Source organism: Heterodontus francisci, chromosome 7 (genome assembly GCF_036365525.1).
Source record: "Heterodontus francisci isolate sHetFra1 chromosome 7, sHetFra1.hap1, whole genome shotgun sequence".
NCBI lineage: Eukaryota > Metazoa > Chordata > Chondrichthyes > Heterodontiformes > Heterodontidae > Heterodontus > Heterodontus francisci.
The window spans coordinates 12,641,828-12,661,231 of NC_090377.1; the positions used below are offsets into that span (position 1 = coordinate 12,641,828).

General features: G+C 43.5%; 1 protein-coding gene across 1 annotated transcript; it reads left to right on the plus strand.

Annotated features, from left to right (window-relative positions):
- The first annotated feature begins 8,176 nt into the window (after positions 1-8,176).
- On the plus strand, positions 8,177-18,146 carry LOC137372367 (tubulin alpha-4A chain-like). The gene is made up of 4 exons (XM_068036257.1): positions 8,177-8,218; positions 9,892-10,114; positions 13,783-13,931; positions 17,175-18,146. Exons 1-4 carry the CDS (start codon positions 8,177-8,179, stop codon positions 18,144-18,146), a joined length of 1,386 nt encoding a protein of 461 aa, XP_067892358.1.
- The last annotated feature ends 1,258 nt before the right edge of the window (positions 18,147-19,404 follow it).

The window sequence follows — 19,404 nt, forward strand, 5'->3', positions numbered from 1 at the left end:
AGGGGATGGGAACAATCGAAATGTGGAGCTTATTCAAGGAGCAGCTACTGCGTGTCCTTGATAAGTATGTACCTGTCAGGCAGGGAGGAAGTTGTCGAGCGAGGGAGCCGTGGTTTACTAAAGAAGTTGAAGCGCTTGTCAAGAGGAAGAAGAAGGTTTATGTTAGGATGAGGGCCAATCAAGGATAGTAGTGGGGGCGCCACAGTGGCGCAGTGGTTAGCACTGCAGCCTCACAGCTCCAGGGACCCGGGTTCGATTCCGGGTACTGCCTGTGTGGAGTTTGCAAGTTCTCCCTGTGTCTGCGTGGGTTTTCTCCGGGTGCTCCGGTTTCCTCCCACAAGCCAAAAGACTTGCAGGTTGATAGGTAAATTGGCCATTATAAATTGTCACTAGTATAGGTAGGTGGTAGGGAAATATAGGGACAGGTGGGGATGTTTGGTAGGAATAGGGGATTAGTGTAGGATTAGTATAAATGGGTGGTTGATGTTCGGCACAGACTCGGTGGGCCGAAGGGCCTGTTTCAGTGCTGTATCTCTAATCTAATCTAAAGTTGTGTGTGGAATCAGAGGAGATAGGGGAAGCGTTAAATGAATATTTTTCGTCAGTATTTACAGTAGAGAAAGATAATGTTGTCGAGGAGAATACTGAGATTCAGGCTATTAGGCTAGATGGGATTGAGGTTCACAAGGAGGAGGTGTTAGCAATTTTGGAAAGTGTGAAAATAGATAAGTCCCCTGGGCCAGATGGGATTTATCCTAGGATTCTCTGGGAAGCTAGGGAGGAGATTGCAGAGCCTTTGTCCTTGATCTTTATGTCGTCATTGTCGACAGGAATAGTGCCGGAAGACTGGAGGATAGCAAATGTTGTCCCCTTGTTCAAGAAGGGGAGTAGAGACAGCCCTGGTAATTCTAGACCTGTGAGCCTTACTTCGGTTGTGGGTAAAATGTTGGAAAAGGTTATAAGAGACAGGATTTATGACTGCTGTATGTCCTACATTACAACAACAACTACATTTCAAAAATACTTCACAGGCTGTAAAGCACTTTGGGGACCCTGAAGTCATCCAAGGTTCTATATAAATATCTGTCTTTAAAGAAGAAGACATTTAATGGAATGTTGGCCTTTATCTCAAAGGGGATGAAATACAAAGAGAAGGAAATGATACTTCAATAAAACCTTGGTCAGACCCCATATGAAATACTGCTCTCAGTTCTGGGCACTGCACATTGAAGGATATATTAGCTTTGGAGCCAATGCAGTGCAGATTCAGCAGAATGATACTGGGACTAAGATGGTTAAATTATGATGACAGGTTGCACATACTTGTTTTGTGTTTGGAAGGTTAAGGTGGGTGTTTGTTTAAAATGATAAGGAGTTGATAGGATAGATAGAGAAACTATGTACTGTGGTAGAGGGAGTCCAGTGAAAGAGAGACATAACCTTAAAATAAGTGCTCGGCCATTCAGGAGTGAAGGCAAGAAGCATGTCTTCGCACAAAGGTAGTGGAAATCTGGAACTCTTTCTGCCAAACGACAGTGGAACCAATTGAAATGTTCAAGACTGAGGTATGGTTGGCAATATGGAGTTGAGGTACAGATCAACCATGATCGAATTGCCTGGTGGGACAGACTCTGGGCTGAACGGCCTCCACCTGTTCCTCTGGTCCCACACAGAAATCTGAGGACATTGTGGAGCCCAGTTTAAAAGTTATTAAGCAATGAGAACTGTGTGCCTGTTGTCTATCTTGTTAACTTTTATCTTTTGTTCCTATACAAACTAAAACTTTTTAATAACACATTTGTGTAATGTTTTTGCATAAAGTGTGCAAATCATAGTTTCTATTTTAAATGAGTTGTCAGGAAGAGAGGCAACACTTCCTAAATTTTTAACTTTTACTTCAATATGTACTCTTGAATAATGTGTTTCTTCCATCCACTCCTCTGTGGAATTGACTCACGACTACACTTGGACTTTTCCTGATCAAATATTTATTTGGTGTCTTCCCATCCTGAAGTGTTGGTCGGTCAGCCATTGATCAGCAGGTAGCACTCTCACCTTGGAGTCGGAAGGTTGTCGGTACATGTCTCGCTCTGGGGTGGGGGAGGGTGAGCACATAAACCAGGTTGACACCGTCAGAGGTGCATCTTTCAGACGAAACATTAAGCTGAGGCATCATCTGCCTTCTCAACGTCATAGAAAGTTACAGCCATTTGGCCCACCGTGTACATGCTAGCCAACAAGTAGCCGTCCAACCTAATCCCACTTTCCGATTCTTGGTTACGGCACTTCAAGTACATAGCCAAGTAATTTTTAAATGTTATGCTGGTTTCTACCTCTACCATCCATTCAGGCAGTGTGTTCCAGATACCCACCAACCTCTGGGTGAAAAATCTTCCCCTTGATCCCCTCCAAACCTCCTACTTCTTGCCCTAAATCTATTCCCCCTGGTTATGGACACCTATCCATTCTATTTAGGCCTCTCAATTTTATACACTTCAATTAGGTCTCCCCTCAGCATCCTCTGTTCCAAAGAAAACAACCCTAGCCTATCCAGTCTTTCCTCATAACGAAAATTTTTCCAGTCCAGGCAGCATCCTTGTAATTTTTTTCTGTACCCTCTCTAGTGCAATCACATCTTTCTTATAGTGCAGTGACCAGAACTGCAAGCAGTACTCCAGCTGTGGCCTAACCAGTGTTTTATACAGTTCCAGTATAACCTCCCTGCTCTTGTATTCCATGCTTCGACTAATAAAGCCAAGTAGCCTGTATGTCTTCTTGATCCCCTTATCCACCTGTCCTGCTACCCTCAGAGATCTGAGGATCTGCACACTAAGGTCCCTCTGTTCCTCTACACTTCTCAGTCTTCTACCATTTATTGTGTATTCCCTTGCCTTATTAGCCTTCCCCAAATGCATTACCTCACACTTCTCCGGATTGGACTCCATTTGCCACTGTTCCGCCCACCTGACTAGTCCATTGATATCTTCCTGCAATCTACAGCTTCCTTCTTCATTATCAACCACATGGCCAATTTTTGGATCATCTGCAAACTTCTTAATCATACCCCCTACATTCAAGTCCAAATCATTGATATTTATACCACAAAAAGCAAGGGACCCAGTACTGAGCCCTGCAGAAACCTACTGGAAGCAGCCTTCCAGCCTCAAAAACACCCATTGACCATTACCCTCCGCTTCGCACCTCAGCCATTTTGGATCCAACTTGCCACTTTGCCTTGGATCCCATGGACTTTTACTTTCATGACTAGTCTGCCATGTGGGACCTTATCAAAAGCCTTGCTACAATCCATATAGACTACATCAAATGTACTACCCTCATCAACCCTCCTTGTTACCTCCTCAAAAAATTCAATCATGTTAGTCAGGCAGGACCTGACTAGGTGGATATGACGGTTCCCACAGTACTATTTTGAAGAGCGGGGGAGTTCTCCCTGGTTTTCTGGATAATATTTACCCCTCAACCAAAATCACTTTTTGAAAAAAACAATCATCTGATCATTATCACATTGCTGTTTGTGGGATCTTGCTGTGCACAAATTGGCTGCCATGTTTCCTACATTACAACAGTGACTACATTTAAAGCACTTCATTGGCTATAAAATGCTTTGGGAGGTCCCAAGTTAGTGAAGGGCACTACAGAAATGTAATTTGTTCTTTAGGTAGCTTGGCTTCTTTGTCCCAGCTGAGTTTGCATTGTTGCACAAGACTGGTGAATGCAAATTAAGCTGACTAAGTTCAGGAGGAAATAGAGTAGTGAGCAGACGCTGCAATGTTACTGAGCTGAATGTTCCATATAAGAGAATTACTTGAATTTTTCACAATTAATACAGCCTGCTCTATCCCTAAACTCTGCTGGATACAACCTCATCTCCTGCTGTGTGTCAGCTTCTATTATATTTTAAAATCTAGCTTTTTGAATGTCACTGGCCATGCAAGACCTTGAATGCTGAGCTTTACAGAACACTGATTTGGGCTCTGCCTGGAGTACCTCCGAATAGTTCCAAAGATGTAGAGGAAAGGATAGCGAAGATGATTCTCGACAGGAGCGAGAGTAACAGGGTAGTGGTTATGGGGGACTTTAACTTTCCAAATATTGACTGGAAATACTATAGTTCGAGTACTTTAGATGGGTCTGTTTTTGTCCAGTGTGTGCAGGAGGGTTTTCTGACACAGTATGTGGACAGGCCAACCAGGGGCGATGCCACATTGGATTTGGTACTGGGTAATGAACCCGGCCAGGTGTTCGATTTAGATGTAGGTGAGCACTTTGGTGATAGTGATCACAATTCGGTTAGGTTTACCTTAGCGATGGGCAGGGACAGGTATATACCGCAGGGCAAGAATTATAGCTGGGGGAAAGGAAATTATGACGCGATTAGGCAAGATTTAGGATGTGTAGGATGGGGAAGGAAACTGCAGGGGATGGGCACAAACGAAATGTGGAGCTTATTCAAGGAGCAGCTAATGCGTGTCCTTGATAAGTATGTACCTGTCAGGCAGGGAGGAAGTTGTCGAGCGAGGGAGCTGTGGTTTACTCAAGAAGTTGAAGCGCTTGTCAAGAGGAAGAGGGCGGCTTATGTTAGGATGAGACGTGAAGGCTCAGTTAGGGCGCTTGAGAGTTACAAGCTAGCCAGGAAGGATCTAAAGGGAGGGCTAAGAAGAGCAAGGAGAGGACACGAGAAGTCATTGGCGGATAGGATCAAAGAAAACCCTAAGGCTTTCTATAGGTATATCAGGAATAAACGAATGATAAGAGTTAGAACAGGGTCAATCAAGGATAGTAGTGGGAAGTTGTGTGCGGAATCAGAGGAGATAGGGGAAGCGTTAAATGAATATTTTTCGTCAGTATTTACAGTAGAGAAAGAAAATGTTGCCGAGGAGATTACTGAGATACAGCCTACTAGGCTAGATGGGATTGAGATTCACAAGGAGGAGGTGTTAGCAATTTTGGAAAGAGTGAAAATAGATAAGTCCCCTGGGCCAGATGGGATTTATCCTAGGATTCTCTGGGAAGCCAGGGAGGAGATTGCAGAGCCGTTGTTGTTGATCTTTAAGTCGTCATTGTCGACAGGAGTAGTGCCGGAGGACTGGAGGATAGCAAATGTTGTCCCCTTGTTCAAGAAGGGGAGTAGAGACAGCCCTGGTAATTATAGACCTGTGAGCCTTACTTCGGTTGTGGGTAAAATGTTGGAAAAGGTTATAAGAGACAGGATTTATAATCATCTTGAAAAGAATAAGTTCATTTGCGATAGTCAGCACGGTTTTGTGAAAGGTAGGTCGTGCCTCACAAACCTTATTGAGTTTTTCGAGAAGGTGACCAAACAGGTGGATGAGGGTAAAGCCGTGGATGTGGTGTATATGGATTTCAGTAAGGCGTTTGATAAGGTTCCCCACGGTAGGCTATTGCAGAAAATACGGAAGTATGGGGTTGAAGGTGATTTAGAGCTTTGGATCAGAAATTGGCTAGCTGAAAGAAGACAGAGGGTGGTGATTGATGGCAAATGTTCATCCTGGAGTTTAGTTACTAGTGGTGTACCGCAAGGTTCTGTTTTGGGGCCACTGCTGTTTGTCATTTTTATAAACGACCTGGATGAGGGTGTAGAAGGGTGGGTTAGTAAATTTGCGGATGACACGACGGTCGGTGGAGTTGTGGATAGTGTCGAAGGGTGTTGTAGGGTACAGAGGGACATAGATAGGCTGCAGAGCTGGGCTGAGAGATGGCAAATGGAGTTTAATGCGGAGAAGTGTGAGGTGATTCACTTTGGAAGGAGTAACAGCAATGCAGAGTACTGGGCTAATGGGAAGATTCTTGGTAGTGTAGATGAGCAGAGAGATCTTGGTATCCAGGTACATAAATCCCTGAAAGTTGCTACCCAGGTTAATAGGGCTGTTAAGAAGGCATATGGTGTGTTAGCCTTTATTAGTAGGGGGATCGAGTTTCAGAGCCACGGGGTCATGATGCAGCTGTACAAAACTCTGGTGAGGCCGCACCTGGAGTATTGCGTGCAGTTCTGGTCACCGCATTATAGGAAGGATGTCGAAGCTTTGGAAAGGGTGCAGAGGAGATTTACTAGGATGTTGCCTGGTATGGAAGGAAGGTCTTACGAGGAAAGGCTGAGGGACTTGGGGTTGTTTTCGTTAGAGAGAAGGAGGAGGAGAGGTGACTTAATAGAGACATACAAGATAATCAGAGGGTTAGATAGGGTGGATAGTGAGAGTCTTTTTCCTCGGATGAGGATGGCAAACACGAGGGGACATAGCTTTAAGTTGAGGGGTGAAAGATATAGGACAGATGTCAGAGGTAGTTTCTTTACGCAGAGAGTAGTAGGGGCGTGGAACGCCCTGCCTGCAACAGTAGTAGACTCGCCAACTTTAAGGGCATTTAAGTGGTCATTGGATAGACATATGGATGTAAATGGAATAGTGTAGGTCAGATGATCGGCGCAACATCGAGGGCCGAAGGGCCTGTACTGCGCTGTAATATTCTAATTCTAAATACTAGTGATTTGAGATAGGGTAGCGATGTGGCTTTATTTAGCCAATGCTAAAATTGGCTTAGAAAGAACTTGCATTTATTTAACACTTTTCATAATCTTAGGACGTTGCAAAGTCCTTTGCAGCCAATATAGTATTTTTGAAGTGTAGTTACTAATCAAACACGGCAGCCAATTTGCACACAGCAAGTTCCCACAAGCAGAAACGTGATAATGACCAGATGATCTGTTTGTGATGTTGGTTCAGGGATAAATATTGGCCAGGACACAGGGCGAGGACTCTTTCCCCTCCCCCCTCCCCCCCCCCCCCCCACCCCCGGCTCCGTGAAATAATGGCCATGGGATCTTTTATGTCCACCTGAGTTGGCAGACGAGGCCTTGGCTTAACATCTCATCTGAAAGATACGGTGCAGCGCTCCCTCAGTCCTGCCCCTCCGACGGTGCAGCGCTCCCTCAGTCCTGCCCCTCCGACGGTGCAGCGCTCCCTCAGTCCTGCCCCTCCGACGGTGCAGCGCTCCCTCAGTCCTGCCCTGGGAGTTTTGACCTCTGAGTTTTTTTGTGCTTACCAGAGATGTATGAAAATTAATGTGCACAACCTTTTGCATGTGGCCCATGTTTCATTGAATGCACCTACATGGCCTGGAAAATTCTTAAACAATTTAAAGGGCACTGACTTTTGTACTCTGCACCTAACTTGAGTAATGGAAGAACTTGCATCCTGAGCTTGCCTACGCTTCCAAATGGAACACTGGGAACTAGTTCATTTAGGGGCTTAGAGATAGTTGAAGACAAATCATTGTAGCAGTATTAAATTATATTCAGCATTAAGACTGACATTCTTCAGTTTGTATATAGTGAGTTACACCAAACACATTGGGTTCATACTCAGCATGGTCCTCGAGATGACCTCATCCTGAGATTGACTAAAAAATTGAACGTGGACCCTGCAATTGAAGCTTTATATTATGTTGCTGGAGTTCATGTTGATTGAAGATCTCGAACAGGTTTATTAAACAGTTAACAACTATACACAGGACAGAGCTACTTATTTACCCGACAACCATCTAAGACCTCTGCACTCATCCTACTCTGGATTCTTGTGCATCTCTCATTTTCAGCACTGCACCTTCAGCTGCCTGGGCCCCAAGCCCTGTAATTCCCTTCATAAACCTCTCCATCCCTCTCCTTTTTTAAAGATGCTCCTTTAAAACCTGTGCCTTTTAAAAAACCAAGCTTTTGGTCATTGCTCCTTACTGTGGTTCAGTGCCAAATTTTGTTTGGTCGCTTCTGTGAAGCACCTTGGGAAGATTTTATTCTGTTAAAGGTGCTATGTAAATGTAAGTTGTTGGAGCCTAACACTCCTCTTTGGGGAAAAATGCCCTGCGACTTTTAATGTTCCAAGGAATAGTAGTAAGACTGAGTATTGGGAGTGTTTTAGAAACCAGAAAAGGGCCACCAAAAAGTTGACAAAAAGGGAAAAAATAGGATGAGAGTAAACTAGCCAGGAACATAAAAACAGATTGAGCTTTTACAAGTATATAAAGAGAGTAGCTTTCCCTCTGAAGCAGAGACAGGTGAAATTACTATGGGGAATGAGGAAATGGCAGAGACATTGGACGAATATGTTTTGTTTGCATAAAAGACACAAGTTGCATACCAGAAATGAAGGGTAACCTGGGGGTTAAAGAGAGTGAGGAAATTAAGGTAATTTAGTATCAGTAGAGAAAAAGTATTGGAAAAGCTCCAAGAGACTAAAATCTGACAAAGCCCCAGGACCTGACGGGCTACATCCTAGGGTTTTAAAAGAGATAGCTGCAGAGTGGATGCGCTGGCTATGATTTTCCAAAATCCCCTTGATCCTGGAAAGCTCCCAGCAGATTGGAAGTCAGCAAATGTAACAAGAAAGGAGGGAGGGATAAATTGTGAACTACATGCTAGGTAGCCTGACATCAGCCATTGGGAAAGTGCAGGAATCTATTAAGGACGTCTTAGCAATACACTTAGAAAATCATAGTATGATCAGGCAAAGTCAATATGGTTTTACAAAACCGTGTTTGACAAATTTATTAGAGTTTTATGAGGATGTAACTAGTAGGGTAGATAAAGGGGAACCAGTAGATGTAGCATATCTGCATTCCCAAAAGGCATTTGATAAGGTGCCACACAAAAGGTTAATAGGCAAGATAAGGGCTCATGGAATTAGGGTTAATATATTAGCATGGATAGAGGATTGGTTAATGGACAGGAAGCAAAACGTAGGCATAAATGTGGCATTTTCAAGTTGTTAGGCTGAGACTAGTAGAGTGCCACAACAATTAGTACTGGGGCCTTAGCAATTTTCAATCTATATTAATGACTTCGATGAAGAGACAGAGAGTAATGTATCTAAGTTTGCTGCTACAATGGTAGGTGGAAATGCAAGCTGTGAGGAGGGCATAGAGGCTGCAAAGAGATATAGACAAGTTAAGTGGGCAACAAGGTGGCAGATGGAGAATAACGTGGGGAAGTGTGAGGTTATTCACTTTCCTAAGAATAGAAAAGCAGAATTTTTTTAAAAGGTGTGAAACTTGTAAATGTTCAGAAAGACTTGGGTGTACCAGTACAAGAAACACAAAGTTAGTATGCAGGCAGAGCAAGCAATTAGGAAGGCAAATCGCATGTTGCCTTTATTGCAAGGGATTGGAGTACAAGAATAAAGAAGTCTTGCTGCAATTGTACAGGGCTTTGGTGAGACCACACATATGTGCAGTTTTGGTCTCTATACTTGCATAGGAGGCAGTACGGTGAAGCTTCATTAGTTTGGTCCCTAGGATGAGAGGGTTGTCCCATGATACACTGAATAAATTCGGCCTATACTCTCTGGGGTTTAGAAGCATGAGAGTTGATCTCATTGAAACATACAAGATTCTGAAAGGGGCTTGAGAGGGTAAACACTGAGAGGTTATTGCCACTGTCTGGAGAATCTAAACCACAGTCTGAGGATAAGGAGACCGTCATATAGGACAGGTGAGAAGAAATTTCTTCACTCAAAGTGTTGTGGATCTTTGGAATTCTCTACCCCAGATGCTCCATCGTTGAATATATTTAAGGCTGGGATAGACAGATTTTTGGTGTCTCAGGGAATCGAGGGATATGGAGAGCAGGTGGAAAAGTAGAATTGAAGCCCAAGATCAGCCATGATCATATTGAATGGCAGAGTACCCTCAACAGGCCATATGGTATACTACTGCTCTTATTTCTTGTGTTCTTGTGACTCTCTTCAACTTTTAATGCCTGGTGTTTCTAGACATGAATACCATAATTCAAAAGTAACAAAAAAAACTTTTTTTTACTTTCGCAGTGTTATCACGCTAACTTTATTTTTTTCCTCTTGGCAGCGTGAATGTATCTCCATCCATGTTGGCCAGGCTGGTGTCCAGATGGGCAATGCCTGCTGGGAGCTGTACTGTCTGGAGCATGGCATCCAGCCTGATGGACACAGATCTGATGGCAGAAGCACCGGAGGGGTGGATAATTGCTTCAACACCTTTTTCTGTGAGACGGGAGCTGGAAAACATGTGCCCAGGGCTGTTTTTGTGGACTTGGAACCATCTGTGATTGGTAATGATCGCACCCGAGTCTACAAATGTGGAATAATTCGTTGAAGTTTCTCTAAAATGTTTTTGAGCGCTTTGTGAAATAATGGGATTCAATCAAGGTTATAATTTTCCATCCCTCAACGGTTAATATTGGCAGAGGGATCAAGGATGGCTGTAATGAATTTGAAATAGCCCTTCTGTTTTGTTCCCTAGTGAGATATGAGCACATAAAATATTATTCAATACGATCAACAACTCCACATTTCCTGCCCTATCCCATAATCCCTTGATTCCTTTAGTGTACAAAAACCTATCGACCTCTATCTTGAATATACTCAACAGCTGATCACCTGCAGCTCTCTGGGGCAGAGAATTCCGAAGTTTCACAACCCTTTAAGTGAAGAAATTTCTCCTCATCTCAGTCCTAAATGGCCAACTCTTTATTCTGAGACTGTGATCCTGTGTTCTAGATTCCCCAACAGGGGAAACATTTTCTCGGCATCTACCCTATCAAGCCTCTTAAAAATGTTACATGTTTCAATTATCACCTCTCCTCCTTCGAAACTTCTGGGAATATACGCCTCATCTACTCAATTTCTTGACTGATTCTTGGAGTTGTCCTATGAAATTGACAGTCAGTAAAAGACAAACCGGTAAATCAAGCCTGCCTACATGCAAAGTTAGACTATCATGACTAAACGCTACTTCTACTTCCATCCTGTAGCCTGGGAAGAGATGACAGGTGGGGGAGGGGGGGGGGGGGGCGTTTGTAGTGTGGAGGGAGGGGGAAGGAAGAGAAGAGTTAAAAATTTAAATTCCTCTCCAACCCCCCCTCAAGTGGTCAAATTAGTCCAGGAGATTACACAGACCAGGTGTTATCTATAAAGAACACTTGCTATCTATATATTCTGACCTCTGCCCCAGTTGGGTAACCAATCCAGCTCCCTCTTGCAGGTATCGAGGGAGTCAGCACCCATCAGACCAGCCAGTAATGCTCTTCTACAGCAGGCAGTTTGGGAGGTGGGTTCCCACCAATGCTATGGACTTGACATAAAATTCTACTCATTACTTAGAGATTGGTGCATTAAAACTCGGCTCTGAACTTTTTGGGGGGAGATGTGGGGAGGGTTGTTAGGCTGGAGTGGAAAACTGGTAAATCCTTATATATAGTCTTATGGCAAATGTGCATGCTTTAAAGTGTAGTTTCTGTTCTGTGGGAAAATGATGCTGCCATTTTGTGGATGAATGAATGTGGATTTGTTCTAGCTTGGTGACTGTTGGAGGAAATATTAGCTTTTCTGAATATCATTGGGTTCTGAACAGGTAGATGTGGTGTTTTAAAGTTTCAGCTGAAGGGCACTAGACTGCTGGCCTAGATCTGAAGTTCCTTAAAACCTGCCTCTTTTGACGAAGTATTTGGTCACCTGCTTTAGCTTGGTGTCAATTTTTTTGTCTGATTACATGCTGGGGTGCCTTGCTGTTTTTATATTGCTCCTTTTAACCTAGCAATAAGTGAAAATTGTTCCACATGAGAGACTTGAGCACAAAATCTAGGCTGACACACCACTCTATGACTGAGGGAGTGCTGCACTGTCCAAGGTGCTGTCTTTAGGATGACACATTTAAAGCAAGACTCCGTCCGCCCTCTCAGGTGGATGTAAAAGATCGCTTGTTACTGTTTTCAAAGAGCATCACTAAAGCAGGTGATCTGGCCATTTGTCACGTTGTTATTTGTGCGAGATTGCTTTGTACACACTGGCTGTTGTTGCCATGTTTCCTACATTGTAACAGTGACTACACTTAAATTTTTTTTATTATTCGTTTCATGGAATGTAGGCATCGTTGGCAAGGCCAGCATTTATTGCCCATCCCTAATTGCCCTTGAGAAGGTGGTGGTGAGCTATCTTCTTGAACCGCTGCCGTCAATCTGGTGTGGGTATACCCACAGTGCTATTAGGGAGGGTGTTTCAGGATTTTGACCTGGTGACAGTGAAGGAACGGTGATATAGTTCCAAGTCAGGGTGGTGTGTAGCTTGGAGGAGAACTCGCAGATGGTGAGGTTCCCATGTGTCTGCAGCCCTTGGTCTTCTAGGTGGTAGAGGTCGTGGGTTTGGAAGGTGCTGTCAATCAAAGAAGGTTTGGTGAATTGCTGCAGTGCATCTTGTAGATGGTACACACTACTGCCACTGTGTGCCGGTGGTGGAGGAAGTGAATGTTGAAGGTGTTGGATGGGGTGCCAATCCAGCAGGCTGTTTTGTCCTGGATGGTGTCGAGCTTGCTGAGTATTGTTGGAGCTGCACACATCCAGGCAAGTGAAGAGTATTCCATCACACTCCTGACTTGGGCCTTGTAGATGGTGGGCAGGCTTTGGGGAGATAGGAGTTACTTCATAAGAACTAGGAGCAGGAGTAGGCCGTCCGGCCCCTCGAGCCTGCTCCGCCATTCAATAAGATCATGGCTGATCTTTTCGTGGACTCAGATCCGCTTACCCACGTTCTCACCGTATCCTTTAATTCCTTTTATTGTTCAAAAAGATATCTACCTTAGCTTTAAAAACATTTACTGAAGAAGCGTCAACTACTTCACTGGGCAAGGAATTCCATAGATTAACAACCCTCTGGGTGAAGAAGTTCCTTCTTAATTCAGTCCTCAATCTGCTCCCTCTAATCTTGAGGCTATGCCCTCTTGTCCTAGCTTCACCTGCCAGTGGAAACATCCTCTCTACTTGTATCTTATCTATTCCCTTCATAATTTTATATGTTTCTATAAGATCCCCCCCTCATTCTTCTGAATTCCAATGAATATAATCCCAATCTACTCAGTCTCTCCTCATAAGCCAACCCCCTCAACTCCGGAATCAACCTAGTGAACCTCCTCTGCACCCTCTCCAGTGCCAGTACATCCTTTCTCAAGTAAGGAGACCAAAACTGCACACAGTACTCCAGGTGAGGGCTCACCAGTACCTTATACAGCTGCAACATAACCTCTCTGCTTTTAAACTCAATCCCTTTAGCAATGAAAGACAAAATTCCATTTGCCTTCCTAATTACTTGCTGTACCTGCAGACCAACCTTCTGCGATTCATGTACAAGGACACCCAGGTCCCTCTGCATAGCAGCATGCTGCAACTTTTCACCATTCAAGTAATAATCCTTTTTACTGTTACTCCTACCGAAATGAATGACTTCACATTTATTAACATTGTATTCCATCTGCCAGACCTCTGCCCACTCACTCAATGTATCTATGTTCCTCTGCAAAGTTTCACAGTCATCTGCACTCTTTGCTCTGCCACTCATCTTAGTGTCATCTGCAAACCTTGACACCGTACACGTGCTACAGAATTCCCAGTCTCTGACTTTTTCTTGTAGCCACAGTTTTTATGTGGCTAGTCCAGTTCGGTTTCTGGTCAGTGGTAACCCCCAGGATGTTAGTGGGAAATTCAGCGATGGTAATGCCATTGAATGTCGAGGAGTGATGGTTAGATTCTCTTGTTGGCTGTAAAGCATTTTAGGCCATCCTGAGGTCATGAAAGGCAATATAAAAATGTAAGTCTCATCTAATTTATTGAGCTACTTTATTAAAATGCATAGTGATCCCTATTATAAAATCCTTTACTCTAAATTGTTGACTTGTCCTTTTGATGACTTGAGACGAAAGTGGTGCAAGTTTTGCTCTATATTTTTGCAGATGAGATCCGTACTGGTACCTATCACCAGCTGTACCACCCTGAACAGCTCATCACTGGGAAGGAAGATGCTGCCAACAACTACGCCCGTGGCCGCTATTGCATTGGTGCACAGATCATTGACCAGGTTTTGGAACGAATCCGCAAACTGGTAGGGGTCCACGTTCATTATTTTATTTATGGATGGACACAATCAAGGTACGGGTGTTGGTAGGAAGTACCAACCATTATGCCCTATCTTCCTGGAGCAACCTTCTCCTACATTGCACCTAACCCCCGATCTCAGGATCCGCGTCACATCAAAGTCCAAAAACCTCGAAATCTGCATAATACCAGAATCCAGGGAAGCCATACTTATTGCAGTAATGTGGGAACAGGAGTAGTCCATTCAGCCCCTCAGGTCAATTCTGTCAATCGAATTACCTGCTCAAAAGTGACAATTTTGTTATATCTACTAACAGTGAAACAGCCTAGCTTATCAAGAGGTACTTTCCAGAACTCAGAGAATTTCTACCTGCTATCCTGTCTGTTCAATGTGGCAATTTTAATTCTTCAGACCAAGTAAACTTGAACAAACTCCTTCACTCAAATTAGTTAGACATCACATCTTGCCTTTCTGACTAATCTCCTTTTATTTGGTGTCCAACGTTAGCCAATGTTACCAGTTTATTTTTGACAGGATGGACTACAGGGCCTTTTTCTGTCTCATTATTCATGTATATAACTTGTGCAGCCTTAATTCTAGGGCATAAATCCTCTGCTGCAGCAAGTTGTTTTCCCCCTCTTCCCATCCCCCCCCCCTCCCCACCCACCCCCCAGTCTGCAATCCACCTAAAGTTTTCAAAACCCAGTGCCATTTTTTAGAATGTGGCTGTTCTTAACATCAACAATTTGCACTTGTATAGCGCCTTTAACATAATAAAACTTCCCGAGGCGTTTCACAGGAGCGTTATCAGACAAAATTTGACACTGTGCCACACAGAGTTGATGGGATGGTTGACGAGGTAAATTTTAAGGAGCATCTTGAAGGAGGAGAGGCAGTGAGGTTTAGGGAGGGAATTCAAAGTACTTGATTATTGCCCAAGTACTTAATGATTGTGCTTTGCTATCTTCTCATTCCTTGGAAGAGTTTAATAGCAAATTCAATGACCACTCCTTTGGTTTCTAAGGCTTTAAAGCTAATCTGGGGAAAAAAGTTGCCAAATTTCAGCAAAGTCCCTGTATGGGGACCTCGTGCAGCCCAGTTTATAAGAAGCAATAATGCTTGAGATTTATAGCACTTGCAATTGCATTGGGACACTACACCAAGCTACAAAGTAGTTTTAAGTGGGTAAATGTCCAAGTGGAAGACCATGCTCGTCCCACACCACCACCTTCCCTGGGTTCCTTGGCTCTGTATCTACTAATTGTATCCGTAAGGCAGCTTTATGCCATATTTTCCTTGCACATGAGCCAGATAGAACTCTGCTTTGTTCTTGGAGAACACCCTGGCGACAGCAGGGATTGAGGCACTGTTATTTAGACTAGAGGAGGTCATGGCGAGATTTAACAGAAGTGTTCAAAATTTCAAGGGGCTTGGATTAAATAAAGCGAAACTACTTCCAGGGATAGAGGGGTTGTAACCAGAGGGCATGCATTAAGATCTTTGGCAAAAGAATCAGAGGGAGGAGGGGGTGATTGAGTTTTTCACACAGTGAGTTGTTGTGATCTGGAACGCACTGTCTGAAAGGGCGGTGGAAGACGATTCAATAGTAACTTTCAAAAGGGAATTGGATAAATACTTGAGGGACAGTTTTGTAGGGCTATGGGGAATGGGTGGGGGCGGGGGAGTGGGACTAATTAGATAGCTATTTCAAAGAGGCACGGGCATAATGGGTTGAATGGCCTCGTTGTTGTGATTCAGTTCGGGCCTTCTGCTGGAATCATTCCCACTTTGGTACAACTTTTACAATATGTGAGGGATGATTGAATGACTTAAATGAGGATTATCTTCCTTGTTCGGCCTTTAGAAATTCCAACTCTCCAGAATCCTGTCTCTACCTTACTTGGTGGCTTTTATAGTTGGGGAGGAGTTTGAATGGATGACTTGGTTATCAGGAGCAACTGAGCAGTTGTAGCTCTTGGGGCCATTATGCAGAGGGCCCAAGGGGGCATCGATCCAGTGTTTATGTAGCCCGGTAATTGTAAGGACTTAGCAATACCTACTTGGATTTGTCTGAAACCTTCTTCCAGGAAGTGGGCAAGATGTAGAACTCTTGCACTGCTACGTCTTTTCCTATTACAGCCAACCATGTTGATTTTATCGGCAATCTGTATGTTGTGTATAGATTTTTTTGTTGTTGTTAAAATCAAAGTATATGGGATCCTTGGCTTTATAAATAGAGGCATAGAGTAAAAAAACAAGGAAGTTATTCTAAATCTTTTATAAAACACTGGTTAGGCCTCAGCTGGAGTATTGTGTTCAATTCTGCACTTTAGGAAGGATGTTAAGGCTTTGGAGAGGGTGCGGATGGGATTTACTAGAATGATGCTAGAGATGAGGAACTTCAGTTATATGGAGAGACTGGAGAAGCTGGGATTGTTCTCCTTAAAGCAGAGAAGATTAAGGGGAGATTAATTAGAGGTGTTCAAAATTATGAAAGGTTTTGACAGTAAATAATGTGAACTGTTTTCACTGGCAGGAGAGTCATTATTTTATTTTTATTTACAGATACAGCACTGAAACAGGCCCTTCAGCCCACCAAGTCTGTGCCGACCAGCAACCACCCATTTATACTAATCCTACATTAATCCCATATTCCCTACCACATCCCCACCACCTACCTACACTAGGGGCAACTTACAATGGCCAATTTACCTATCAACCTGCAGGTCTTTGGCTGTGGGAGGAAACCGGAGCACGCGGCGGAAACCCACGCAGACACAGGGAGAACTTGCAAACTCCACAGAGGCAGTACTCAGAATTGAACCCGGGTTGCTGGAGCTGTGAGGCTGCGGTGCTAACTATTGCGCCACTGTGCCGCCCAGAACCAGAGAACAGATTTTAAATTTGGCAAAAAGCCAGCGGTGGGGGGGGGGGGGGGCGGGAAATGCATTTCTTAAACTTGGTTAAGTTATGATTTACAAAGCACTGTCTGAAGGCCAGTGAAAACAAAAGCACATGCAATAACTTTCAAAAGGGCATTGGATAAAAAGTAAGAATTTGCAGGGTGTAGGTGGGGACAGGTGGCTGAAGTGGGGCTAATGATATAGCTTTTTCAAAAGAGTCAGCAAGTGCAAATTGGTCTAAATAGCCTCCTATTGTGTGATTTTTGATTCACAATGGGATATGACTCTCTTTAAACTAAACTATGTTGTTAATACCTTGCTGCCTTTGTGTTTTTTGCCCCCCCAGAGTGACCAGTGCACAGGTCTTCAAGGCTTCCTGGTGTTTCATAGCTTTGGAGGTGGCACTGGTTCCGGATTCACCTCCCTGTTGATGGAACGTCTCTCTCTTGACTACGGCAAGAAGTCCAAGCTGGAATTTTCCATCTACCCGGCTCCAAGGATCTCCACAGCTGTGGTCGAACCCTACAATTCCATTCTGACCACGCACACCACACTGGAACATACGGATTGTTCCTTCATGGTAGACAATGAAGCCATCTATGACATCTGCCAAAAGAATCTTGGCGTTGAGCGTCCAGGCTACGTCAACCTAAACAGGCTGATTGGCCAAATTGTGTCGTCAATCACAGCATCTCTCCGTTTTGATGGAGCACTGAATGTAGACTTGGTAGAATTCCAAACAAACTTGGTGCCGTATCCTCGTATCCATTTCCCTCTGGTGACGTACGCTCCTGTGATCTCAGCTGAGAGAGCTTACCACGAGCAATTGTCAGTGGCCGAGATCACCAACTCTTGCTTTGAGCCGGGCAACCAGATGGTCAAGTGTGACCCTCGCCGTGGCAAATACATGGCTTGTTGCTTACTGTATCGGGGTGATGTGGTGCCAAAAGATGTCAATGCTGCCATTGCAACCATCAAGACCAGGCGTTCCATCCAGTTTGTTGATTGGTGCCCAACTGGTTTTAAGGTTGGCATCAACTACCAGCCTCCCACTGTGGTACCTGGTGGGGACCTGGCCAAGGTGCAGCGTGCTGTGTGTATGCTGAGCAACACCACAGCCATTGCTGAAGCCTGGGCTCGCCTCAATCACAAATTTGATCTGATGTATGCCAAGCGTGCCTTTGTGCATTGGTATGTGGGTGAGGGGATGGAGGAAGGGGAGTTCTCGGAGGCCCGTGAAGACATGGCAGCCTTGGAGAAAGATTATGAAGAGGTTGGAACTGAAAGTGTAGCAGATGATGATGATGATGAATGCTGAACTGTTAAATCATGGCTCTTTTGTTCCCATTCTTGATTTAAATGTGACATCTAGTTTTGTTTAAAACTGAATTAAACTGAAATAATATTATACATTGAGTTGTGATTTATTGATCCTCATTCTGAAGTGAAGCTTGTAAGAAAGGTACTGCAATAACCATGGGTGATTTTTAATCTTCAGAAAGATTGGACAAATCAAATTTGCAAAAGTAGCCTTGAGGATGTGTTCATAGACATTAGGGCAGTTTCTTGGAGCAATATATTGTGGAACCAACCAGAAACAGGCTATTTTAGACCTGATAATGTGTAATGAGACAGGATTAATTAATATCGTAGTAAAGGATCCTCTAAGGATGAGTGAGCATAACGTGATAGAATTTTGCATTCAGATTGAAGGCTAGAAATTTGGGTCTGAAACTAGTGTCTTAAATTGAAAGGCAATTACAAAGGTATGATGACAGAGTTGACTAGAGTAGGCAGGGAAAATAGGATAAAAGTAAAACTGTAGATAAGCAGTGGTAGAAATTTAAGGAGATATTGCATAACCCTCAACAAAGTTGTATTCCATTGAGAAAGAAAGGCTCTACAAGAAGGATGAGCCATCTATGACTGAATAAGGAAGTTAAGGATGCTATCAATTTGAAAGAAAAGGTATACAATGCTGTGAAGGTTAGCGGTAGGCCAGACGATAGGGAAAATTTTAGAAATCAGCAAAGGATGACTTAAACAAAAAAGAGCTTCTACAAACATAAAATGGAAGAGAGTAACTAAAGTAAATGTTGGTCTCTTAGAGGATCAGATTGGGGAATTAATGGGGAAACCAGGAAATGACAGAGACTTTGAACAATTATTTTGTATCTGTCTTTCTTTATGGTAGAAGATAATAAAAACATCCCAAGCATTGTAGAAAATCAAGGGACAAAGGGAAGGAGGAACTCAAGCCAATCACTGTCACCAGAGGAAAAAAAATACCAGGAAAACTAATGACAAGTCCCCTGGACCTGATGGTCTGCATCTGCAGGTCTTAAAGGAAGTGGCTGCAGTAATCTTCCAAAATTCCATAGATTCTGGAATGGTCCCAGCAGATTGGAAAACTGCAAATGTAACGCCTTTATTCAAGAAAGGAGGGAGACAGGCTAACATCGTTATCATGGAAAATGCTATAATCTATTAAAGAAATAGTAGCGAGATGTTGGATCGTAATACAATTAAGCAAAGTCAACATGGTTTTATGAAGAGGAAGTCGTGTTTTGACATTT